The 12,369-nt window shown below is 41.5% G+C and overlaps 1 protein-coding gene across 21 annotated transcripts in view; it reads right to left on the minus strand.

The window, feature by feature from the left end:
* tcf7l2 (transcription factor 7 like 2) overlaps positions 1-12,369 on the minus strand; it is an 88,044-nt gene that overhangs the window by 43,809 nt on the left and 31,866 nt on the right. For 14 of the 21 annotated variants that reach the window (XM_079660323.1, XM_079660340.1, XM_079660341.1 and 11 more), the window contains 2 exons: positions 12,063-12,164; positions 4,818-4,877 (listed from right to left, as the gene is read on the minus strand). In XM_079660323.1, the coding sequence (XP_079516449.1) occupies positions 4,818-4,877; positions 12,063-12,164 (162 nt within the window). The remainder of the gene's footprint in view (positions 1-4,817; positions 4,878-12,062; positions 12,165-12,369) is intronic. The other 7 variants (XM_079660329.1, XM_079660327.1, XM_079660328.1 and 4 more) reach the window with 1 other exon arrangement.

Consider the following 12,369-nt stretch of genomic DNA (forward strand, 5'->3'; position numbering starts at 1 on the left):
TCGACATCATCGCCTTACTGTCCCTTAATGAGCCTGGAGAGGAAGTCTGGTGTCCATAGAATCCGCTCCTGTCTCGCTCCAATCACGCTGCTAGGCTTTTTATTCAAATCTCACACACAACTGTCACACAGGCAGTCTGGCCGCGCTGTTTATCTTACTCCAGGAGGATGTTAACAAGACAAATGAATGAATAAATACACAAATAATGCGTTTAGGTAATGTTAATAATGTATGAAATGGAAGCTGCTTTTTGACAGTAACGCTGCACTAAGGATTCTTCCCAACTTTAGTGACAGGCTTGTTTATTCTTTTCCCAGCATGCAATTCTCTGCATCTTTCGCAGGCGATGTCTAGCCAATACTATAGCACATCTCGCTGAGGAGAAAAAAGAGGTCTGACACATTAGTTTAGACTTCTCTCCCATGAAAAATACCCCATACAGTATACTGTGAGGATTGAGCCATTTCTCCCTTCATCCAAAATGATCCTCCTTAATCTCATGGTCTCCTTTTCACCCCCATCACACTTTCCTCCTGCTATAACCTGACTGATTTCAGTGACGTTTTAACAGGCAATTCAATTAGAGTAAACTTTATTGAAAAAGGGCTCTATAAAAATATGTGTACACACTTGCACGGGTATGCGAGACCAGTCAAATCCTAGCATCACCTGCCTCAAAGAAGTGTCCCAAACTTCTAGGACTATTAGAAAAAAAGGGAAAACAAACAAAAAAACAGGAGTGTGGGAGGGGGGGGGGGGGACTGACTGGTTTGGCAAATACATCTCAAATCAAATTCCTTCCCTGGGCCTAGACAAAAGCAGGTCTAGCACTCAGGCGTTGTCAACTACACACACTTCGAAGACGGAGAAGAATAAAATAACAACACGCACATCAAAACCGGAGCCAAAAAAATCCAAGAGAAGTTCAGATAGGTCTTCAGTGGAACTGCCAAGAGGAACAAAATCAAATAAATTGGGGGGTTAGTCTCGTTCAGGCTGGCCCGACAAACCTGAAAACACTGTTTGGAATATATGAGGAAGGTGACGGAGGACGATGCTAAATGACTCAGAAAGCAGATACCCGGTGTTTACCATTGTAAACTCCAAAGAAAAGCCCCTCTCCTGTTAGAACGCGGGTGGGAACAGAAAAGTGAATTCAAGGCGGCTTAAGTGCTCTCTGGAATCACTCAGCATCCCACCGTCTTCAACACACACACAGCCACAGATTTCAAATTTGACTGTGACAGTGTATTCATCCATAACTGTAAATTGTTCTTTGGGGAATTTGGCGAAGCTTCATATTCCACCCCCCCCACCCCCCCTTCTTTATCCACCCTAGTCCCCCATCTCCTCTGCCTGTCCAAAAAGCTGTCTCCATCCCTCTCAATCAAAAGCTGTTGTACATATGTATAAAAGAGATGCTATAGCAATTGTGGAATCTCTTAACAGTAAGTCATAACTAAACCTGAGGGATGTATGAGGCACAGCAGTAATCTGGATTTATATACAATGTATTTTGTGCTTTGTTGAAAAAACTTTGGATTTTTGATTGCTTATATAATAAAAAGTCTTATTTTTATCTTGGCACGAGGTAAGCACATACATATTTAGGATTTAGGTGTCAGAGCATAAAAATGTTATGTCAATTAGATTTTATTATAAACCCAGGGCACAGGTTTCCCTAAAAAATGGCTGCTTTAAGAATAACTTTTGTCCCTAATATTAAATACTGACTCGAAAAAGGCATCCCATAAACTGCCTATAGACCGAAGACATCAGACAAACAGCTACCTCCAAAATGTTCCTCTGCTACAGTACCACTAACAAAGCGGCTACTACACTTCAGACAGGCTGTCACTCCCTAACTAGTTAAAGCATTTTTCAACTAAACAAACTCATTTGGGTTTAGAAATAAGACTACCTTTATAAAGGGTTTACGAATAGTTTGTAATTCATTTATTAATAAGGTTGTGAACACTTTATAAATCATTAATAAGCTTTTATAAGACATGAGATAAACAAGGCAACTGTGACGGGTTGCTTGCCAAATAGTGAGCCCACAGTTATCTGTACTGCTAAGTCTTATATTGGCTACCTAGCTAACTTCGTCTTCTTCATCAGCCAGCATCCTTGGTATCTGTTGCTCACTGAGTTGATTCTTGCTAAGTAGCCAATATAAGGCTTAGTCATCTTGCCAAATAGTGCGACTGTGTTGATGTATGAAAACTATGTTAGAACTGGTTTATAAATGGTTCTTAATAATTAATAAAGTGTATACAACCTAATTCATAACCTAATTATAAACCCTTAATGAATTCTTTATAAGGGTAGTCTTATTGTAAAGTGGTACCCTCATTTGTATTAACCAACAGTACATGTCAATTTTAATGCATTTTATCAGTGTCATAACACTCAAGATGCAAACACTACTCTAAATTCTGCAGGCCACCTCTGTGTAATTCACTAAATCACTTCACCCCGCTCTCAAAAGTTCACTTCCAAACTTCCTGGAAAAAGGAGCCGGCATTTCTGAGGAATAACAAAGAGGGTTAGAGTGAGTAATAACATTGTGTTTAATCCCACACAATTCTGCCTCGTACCATGGTGAGAACAGCGAGCCAAGGGGGACTGCAGTAAAAACAAACCAACGCTCCTGCAGACAGATGTGTGTTAACAACGCATAATAACGGAATCAAGTGTCAGGAGTTTATCTATAACAAATTAGCTACAATATGGCTCTTTGAGTATGCACCTAAATTAAGAGAAAGATAGAAACATATTCAGGTGTATATTGTGAAAGAAAGAAAATCATCATGTGTTAGTGTTGCGTTTCCTCAGCTGCCCTCCTGTCCCCTCCTTCTTTTCCAACTCGTCCCCTCCTCTCTGTGGCTCAGCTCAATCCGCGGCCCCTTCCATACTGCTGCTGCTGCTGAAAACAAAAACGAGGCCGCGGATCGACTTACTCCAGCCTTCCTCCGCATGGTCACAACCCCCCCTCCCCTCCCTCCACACCTTACCCTACCAGCACCTCTCACTCAAACCCTCATTCCATCACTGTGGCCAAATCCGCCTCATCTATTCTCCCTCTTCCTCCCCCCTGTTTCATTTCTTCCCTTGCCTCTTTTTTACTCCCACCCTTCCTGTGCCCTCAGCCCAGTGCTAATTGGTAAATCTGTTGAACCATGCCAGCCCCAACAATGAGACACCTGGAGTTCTGTCAAAACAAGTTTCCCTGTGAAACGGCCTCCAGTGTTAATACAGTAGCGTAGGGAGCTGCCGAGTCTGCTGTCACTCACAGGACCGGCCGCTGAACTGAGCCGGGGATCGTGCTATCTGGGGACATTTGTAAAAGATGAGTGCACTCAACTGTCGGTCTATTGGGAGCGGTGGATCATAAATTAGATGATTTATCAATATCACTCCTGAACCTTGATCCTATTTCTTTGTGCAAATGAACTGTGAACCAAATCGTGCTCACATCTCTCTTAAAGCCTTCTTAGTTTTGTTTCTATGCTCTGCTGGGTCTCGGGGTTAACTGGGTTTGTGTTGTTGTATGCAAAACACATGTTATCACCTGGCCTGACCTAGCTCTGCTAAAACTCAAGTCACACCTAGGACAAAATGATACTACACATACCCTATTGCAGATAAAGGTGTGTTTGTAAGACACAAACACACGGAGAAAGACAGACACACCCAACAGCGATCCTGCCAGACCTTGTCAAACAAGTTCTAGCAAAGGCACTTGAGAGGGAGGGGAGGCATGCCATGATATGACATGGCAAGAGGAACAGAGTTTGTTTTCTTTTCCTTTTAAATTCTACTGAACTGCGCGATCATATTAATGGATATTTGCACAATAAAGTAGTATTTACATTCCTTCTTTTTGATATACTTGTGTTATTTAAGTGTGGCAGGGAGTGCAAAATCAACAAGCAATTGATTAGTCAAACAATTCAAGGAGGCAATCCAGAGAGCTCTGGTAGAGCAGGTTAATAAGTTATTATTTGGTTATTTATGTAAGCAGCAATCCAACTTCACACAGGAAGTAAACCAAACAGTCAAATCTGCTAACTTTACCTTTAGGTTCCAGTCTCTTTAAATTAAAGCTCGTGTTCAAGAGGGTTTAAAGTTGCAGGACAATGACAGAGGAATCTAATCTGTTTTAAATAAGACGACATGCAGTGTTACGTCACATTATGGTTAAGTAAATTAAGTCCAGACCTTCAACCAGTGGACATAAACAGTGTGTTATTGCTTCATCTATCTCTCAGTCTTATATTTCGGGCCCAGATGCTGTTAATAAAAACAGCTTCTCAAAGACACACAAACACAACAGAGAGACTGCCTTTGCCTGGATTGTAGGCTAATTCAAACCAAATACACACACAGCGACTCCTGGAGCTAGAGAATATGTCGTCATTAACCAGAACGACACAGAAACTGACACCGGTTAGTCATAAGACAAATAGAGAAGGCAAACAGAATCCTTAACACACAGAAATGAGTAAGAAGCCAAACAAGAAATTACAAAGCTATACATTTTGTGTTTAGTGCTTCAAATGATATCCCTCCTTCACAAATATCCCTTCACCTAGATTGACATTTCAGACATTGGGAAAGCACACCAGCAACAAAGCAGCAGCACTGAATGATAGCACAAAGCACAACACAGCAGGATTATCATCATCACCAGAATTTAGGGGTTATTCATTCATTATTTTTGTTTAGAAATCATCAATTATCAGTTGTTAATTTGCGTGTAGAATCAGCCAAAAAATCCAACAAGATATTTTTGGAATTCAAAGTTCTCTCACCAAATGAAATTGGTGAAGGCTCAGATCTGACTGTCCGGGGAATTCCCAGCAGAAGGGCCCCTGAAAGGCAAAGACGGACGTTCCCAAGTCACACAATTATATCAGCTCTCCATCTCTTGTTCACTCTCTCACACATACACATCTGCACACACTCCTAGCCGGCCAGGTTTTATGCAAAAGATACATGTTCTCCCTAGGAATAATACATCCCCTTGGCTTTTTAGTTATTTAAACTACTACCTTGTCTCTGCTGGCTCAGCTTTCTCCTGGGTGCATGTACGGCCTCATTATTATTAATCTTACACAGATGGAATTGGAGAACACTGGCTCTGCACTGGTTACATGGCTGGTGCTACTGGCGGGCTGGTTGTTAAAACAATAATCCACTTTGGTAGAACATTTTAACTACACAGCATCCACACTTTTACAGACACTTAGGAGCAGTCAAGCTGGTCTGGGGTTCCACTGTGGTCAAAAAGCTCTGAATACATGATCTGGCACAGAGGAGTAAATGATATCACCTGAGTGTCTGAGATATGTGTTTCTTTGTTATTAGAGCTGTTTAGGAGCAAATATAAATTACCTAACATTCTAAGTGCACCGACTACGGATTCCTAGAGAAGTCAAGTCTGGTATTTTTATCACGTCACTGCGCGCACTAAAATGTAACTTACTAGTCTTACTCACTGTTCAAATACACATTTCTTAAGAGGAGGAGGAGGAGGAGTTTAACCTGGCAGATTTGTACCTACTGCTCCTAAGAGCAAACATTCGGATCTGACATCTTACAGAGAGATGTCAGGAGATGAGAGGACAGAGAAGGAAGAAAGAGGAAGAAAATAGGGAAAGCGAGGTATTGATTTCTGAGGAAGAAAGCACATGCTAGTGGAAGTCTTAGAACATGTCGAGAAAAGCAACAGGGTCTTTAGTTTACTGAAGGGCTCCAGGACCTAAGCGCTACTGTTCAGGTCGCTTTCTCTGCAGCAAGATCACTGGGTTATATATGTACTTGTGCTTGACCCCGGGGCCAGATAGATAACGCTTCATAACAGCTAGACAATGAATGCTGTAGTTATTGGTGAAACACAAAACACACTCAAACAAATACACTCATGGATACAAATATGTATTGTCCTCTATAATGTGCATGTCTAACAGAGTCACACATTCCCTGGGGTAGCTTAAGTTCACAAAGGTTATTTAACAGTCAATAACACAGCAAGGAATATAGACAAACAGCCATTCACACCCACACAGAAACAATACAAAACTACTGTTGACATTTCCTACAGTGTTACAATAGGGAGACAATAGTCTTTACACATTTAATGTTAGAAGTATGGCTACATTTGTTATTTTAGATTCTCACTAGCATAACTATTTAACCTAGAGGAACCTCATGGCATGTAATCGGGTACCTTTAACATTCAAATGTTAAAGTGTTCTGTTAAGTTTAGATAGTAACGAGAAGAGTCTTCAGTCATTGTTGTGGTTTGTCCTTGACTAAGCCAACATTGAGTGGATTGTCTGTGGGAACAAGCGGCTGTCCAGACTGCTGGACAATGACTGAGGTGCTCTCATTTTCTATGTCTGTGCCCGAGCCTGACGCCATGTCTCGACGGCCTCAGATTTTGGCCAGAGTCGATGATGTAAGCGTGACCTCTTGAACAAACGTCTTGTCTAGAGAAGACAGTGAGAGACAGGCACAATGGCCTCTGTCTGAGGTCTGGATTACGTGCCTAAAAGAACTAGATTAAATGGACAAAATCTACAATGTCTATGTAATTTAGGATTATTATTTCAATATATATATATATATAAAATATTTACATTTTTAAATGGGAATGCCTGATCTGTCAATCCTACTTCAAAAGTGGCCATTACAATAAATACATTTGTGGGATAAGAGATTTCTATTGCAGCAAAGGTTAAGGGTGAATGGAGGGATTCATGCACGGAAAGAAGACAAAAGCGGGGGAGAGGTTAGTCGGAAAAAAAGGCTTTAAATGCAGAAGGAAAGAGCAGTTTAAGGTCGGCATAAGTCAGGATAGAGAAAGCCGTCTAGGTAAAGCCTATGGACAGTCTGTGGGTGGTGCCTGCTGACCATGGGGTTGCTCATTAACAGCTGCAGAGGCCAGGCATCCCAGAGTTCTGGGCAATTGTCTGCCTAACCCAGGTGCATGGCCCATTCAGACCACAGGAAGCCCCCTTTATCCCCATTCCTCTAACATGGACAGAGACGCGGTCAAGGAAGGTGAATGTGATCCTGGCCTGTCTTTTCTAACACCAAACTAGAGTAGCAGTCACATGCTCATACAGTCCTTCGACCCATTGTTGGGATCCACAGTCATTGTGGCATGTCTTTCTTGAATGCTCGGCTAAGATGGGGTTCTGTTCTGTTTTTCTTATAATATGAAAAACACGTCAGCTCTTTTCACAAAGCCAGTACCCATTCTTTAGAGAAATAAGAATGAATGGGGATAAAATAAGCATGTTCTGTAGTTGTAAAGGCTCAGGTGGGAGGTCTTGCAAGCCATAAAAATGGCCAGATTCCATCACTTCCTCCACACTAATTACCATACACTTGGAGCAAGTGCCCTCCCTCTCTTCATCCCTGTGCCCATGCTTCACTACCTCTGACACACACACGCACACACAATAACACAGTGAGGCGCAGTTGGGAAATGGTTAACACTCCAGCCGTCCCCTGCTGCCAGTGAAAGCTTACAAAACAATGGAGACATTGTTCGACCAGGGCTAGGCTCTAGACTCTAAGGCTGTGTGTGTGTGTGTGTGTGTGTGTGTGTGTGTGTGTGTGTGTGTGTGTGTGTGTGTGTGTGTGTGTGTGTGTGTGTGTGTGTGTGTGTGTGTGTGTGTGTGTGTGTGTGTGTGCACGTGACTGTCAGGAAAGTAGTTTGTCTATGTGTGTGCGTTTATCATTTGCATGTTTCTGCCCCAATTCCCCGAACGATAACTTCAGAAATCTCATTCAGTAATAAATACTTAATATTTTAAATGCTAACATATATAGTATATATTGTGCCCTTCAGCCAAATGATGTCATAACTTACCAACATATTTTACTGCACTTATGTTGATGCTATCAACACACACACACACACACACACACAACACAAACACACACTTCAAGTCATAGATTTAACAAACAATCTGGTGCGGTATTTTTGTTGTTGTTACTCGGTTAATCTAATAATTACTTTTCTTGAAAATATTGGGGTAATAACAAAAATAATACACACCACTTATAACATTTGACCATATGCTTTAAACAACTTCCTGCTAGGTATACGTGTCAAATTAAATCACAATGAAAGGCAAGTTGACAAAGCAAGTACTGTTTATGATCTTTCCTTCAGGGACTGTGTGAAGCATACAAATATTTCTTGGAGTCTCTCCCTCAAAAAATACACATCAATAGATGGATAAATATTGAATAACTTTTAGCCAATGGCATAAAAGTTCAGCGGCGGCAGCTTTTGAGACTGCCTGCGGGGTGGTCAGGCACTTCAAAGGGTCCTGCGTGGCCCCCTTCGAGGGCATGGTAAACAGGGGCATACAGCGTGCCCTCCGAAAGACCGGCCTGCGTGAGGTCACTTCCTCTTTTTCTCAGCTGATCCTCCAGCATTCCACCTCGACTGAGCCTTCCAGCCAGAAATGAGACCGCCTGTCTGCACCTCCGTCCCTGTCCATCTCTCTTCCATCTTTCTCCTCAGCCACAACTTTCTAACAGGCCTTATCTATAGACATCTGTATCCCTCCCTCTAACTCTCACTGTCTTTTTTATTGTGGTTTCAACTCACTCGGGGTCACTCAGGCTTCAGACTGCTGTTATCTAGTAGGCCAATCTGGGTCTTCTTATCACTGCTGGAGCATCTAACTGCCACTCTCGCTAGAGAGATCAAGGTGTTCCTTTGCATTGGTATACGAAAAACCAACTACCGTTTACAGCCCTATTTATTGATAAGGGGATCACGTACTGGAACATGTATGCCTACATCTTCCACTAAAAAAGAAATGAAATGGCTTGACTGATTGAGCGAGACCAGTGGGAGTCCATGTGGAGTTATTATTGGCATTCATGATGCTGTCTACCGTAATCTGTCTTTTCTATATGTACAACAGCCAGTATGATGCAAACCAGGGAAACATTCAATCACAATTCCTTCTCAGTCAGAGGTGGGTGCTGGAGCGGGATGGCAGGAGCGGCAACTATACAAGCTGCATTTCACATTCAATTTTATCACTCTAACAGCTAGATGTGCGCCTAGGCAGCGATGCTGCAATGCCTCTGATCTTACCAGCCTGTGTACTCAGATCACACTAGGGCTGGGCAATATGACCACACATTTTACAATGTATTCTCTAATATTGATCAGTGTCAGTACTAATCACAATGTCAGTTTAATAGAGCTCCCACTCGTCAATTCTGCTTTTGCTTCTGTTTTAATCTAAGAACTAAAGCCCAAAGAAAGAAAAAAAACTAGAATATACACTGAGTTATTTATCACCAATATACAATATTTTGATTATAGTTAATAGGTACAGTAACATGTGCTATTGAGAAAGGGTCTGTTATCCTGCAATGTGCAAGTTCAAATATCTGACTGGTTGTCCATCTTAGTTTTTTCAAGTACGTTTTTGCCCCACAGCCAGTTCCTGTTTTGGTGTTGCATCTTCGTTCTAAGCCTGTTAGTGTTGCATTGGGAAAAATAGATGCTTGAATTTATTTTGCCAATAATAAAACACCAAAGTGTTTAAGATCATGTGAGCTAACTTGCTTTTGAGCAACCTAATACAAATAAAAAATGTTATATATGTATATATATATATATACATACAGTATATACTGTAGATATTAGGGCTGTCCCAAATACCATTTTCCGGGATCCGGATATTCGGTAGTAATCAGCAGCGAATATTCTTTCGGGGGGGGGGGGGGGGGGGGGGGCAGTAATCAGCAGCGAATATTCTTTCGGGGGGGGGGGGGGGGGGGGGGGCAGTAATCAGCAGCGAACCGCTTCGACACGTGTATTTCGGTTTCATCACGGCATTCTTTTTGTTATTCTACAGTATTGTTGTTTTATAATTATTTGTTAATGCCTATAACCCAATTTGTGTTCTTTGAAATTGAACAGGATATTGCATTGTGTTTGTTACTTTCGTTGCAGTTGTATATGTCTTAAGTGTAATTTGGCTTGGCTTCCTATTTTTGTATGGACATGGATGAGTTAGAAGAGCTATGGAAACAACGTAACGGAGATTAATGGAGAAAAAGTCATATCTACATATAAAGATGGAGAAAGTAAACGATAACGTTTATGGTTAAGTGTTAGCACCCCACAAGCTCTTACGTTAATATTGGAGATTTCAATAAATCAAAAAAAAGAAGAAAAAAAAGAATATCCGAATAACGAAATTGAAACCCGAATAGTACTCCAACGAACGAATATTCGGATATTTGGGTACAGCCCTAGTAGCTATAGATATATATTACAGCAACAATTAATTCATGCAACTAATGCAAGTTGGAGCTACAATGATTACACTAAATGTGTTGTTCTCAAAGCTCATTTAAAAGGGAATCGTACAGCAGGAGTTAATTTGATGTGAGGTATTAAGTATTTACAGCCGTATGAGTCATAGCAGGACAAAACCTCAAGTATTTACCTGCAGCTTTTGTTGCCTACAACCAGTTTAATGACTTCATAGGAGTTGGAACTCATTTCTCAGCCTCTCCTAAAATAACAAAGTAAGAAGAGGCCCCTGAACTCTTTGGTATATAAATAACACTAGCATCGCAGAGAAAGATAAGGAGGGCCTTAGCTGGGCTTGTTTTGTTCAGTATAACGCTGTCATCGCTAGCTCTTTGTCTTAAAAACACAACTTTTGACAAGGTTTCTGTTTCAAATAAACAGCCTTGTCGACTCCTGCTATTTTAAGACGTGCTTAACTTAAATGGGCAAAATACCAAGGAGGCCTTGGCTTGCCAACTTTTGAGTAACTGTTCGAGATGGTATTTATTACACACCATAAAAGTAACTCAACTGATCAAATGTCAAATGCGACTCAGAGGGACACTCTGTCTCGACAGTGTAATTTGTGTGATACAAAATCTTTGCTACCTTCTGTGTGAGCTCCACAGCCGTGACGACTACTAACTGCATTGCTTCGTAGAGTGCTTAAACACAAAGGGTCAGCCGTGTATTATTAGCTCCAGCTCGAGGGTTACTAGTCCTACAGGAGATATTCTAGATGAGCAAACAAACTTGGAAGGTTTCTCAATCTCAAATAGTTATGTGCTTTTCAAATGTTCATTTTCATAACAATATGTAGAAGATGGCCGACTCCAAGACAAAAGTAACAACTGTGCCAATAATGTCCCAGGGCATTCATGATCACCTCACTAATTCTGCTCAATCCCCACTCCCATTGATTTTTTCTTGCTAACCCTGTGACCACATACTGTACACTTCCCTACGTTCAACCTTTCCATTGACCTCTTGAGAAACGTTCCGCCTTTAGCTAACGACTAAGTTTATACTCAATTGTTCATTCTAGCGCAGCTTGCCTCTCAGATATTGACATGCCAGTGGTGGATGCTCTGTGTTGTGCATGTGCTGCGTGTGCCCCTATGGCTGTCCAGCCAACTCTCCTGCCAGACTACTCCTCCAACTCCATGAATAGGGTAATCAATGTTGAAGGAACGCCCACACTTTCCTCAAATACGATATGTTAAAAGACCAGCATTAGCCCATTCTCTTTGTCAACATAAGACCCGTTTTCCACAATCTTGCAGCTCAGAAAGAGGCTGGGCTGGGTTATCATTTCTCTCCGGGATTAAAAGGTGGTGTTGCTGTCCAAAGAACAACTGCTGCACCTACCACAGTGGCAACCCCCATTGACGTTTGCCTCCTGATCACTCACTAACAGACATAAGCTCTGTTTTTCTGGGATTCACAACACTTCTCCATGTCAAAATGTGCACTTATAAAATAACAAGTTTACATAAAACTGTCTGGGTGCGTTAGTGACTGTGATTTAAGGGGAAATGCAAACAAATGTGCATTTTCTATTCAAAACATCCACTTATGGGGACAAGGGGAGGCTTTAACACCGAAGAGGTATGGGTAAGAGAAGAAAAGCAGGGTTTGTTTGTCTGTCTGTCATGCATAAGGGAAGAAGAGCTGGTGAAAGAAGAAAAGTACCGGGCGGAGTTCTACTTACAACGATGTGTGCCGGTGACGGGGACCTGGCATCTTTAAGTGCTTGTCTACTTTGAAGACCCCCTTGTTGAACATCTAGAAGGGGCCATTTCATCTGTAGGTACTGAATGGTAGAAAGGAAACAGAATGGAGAGAAAGAAAGCAAACATGTTAACAATGCAGAAAGCAAAAACCAAACAGAACAAATGAAAAATAAGACAACAAAAAAGGAAGACATTTCTTGACATTGGTGTGGAAACTCAAAAACATGGAAAACAAAGATCTAAAAGGTGGATGGGGTGAGGACGGCCTCAAGCATGCATATGAGA

This window comes from Notothenia rossii (genome assembly GCF_949606895.1).
Source record: "Notothenia rossii genome assembly, chromosome: 11".
NCBI lineage: Eukaryota > Metazoa > Chordata > Actinopteri > Perciformes > Nototheniidae > Notothenia > Notothenia rossii.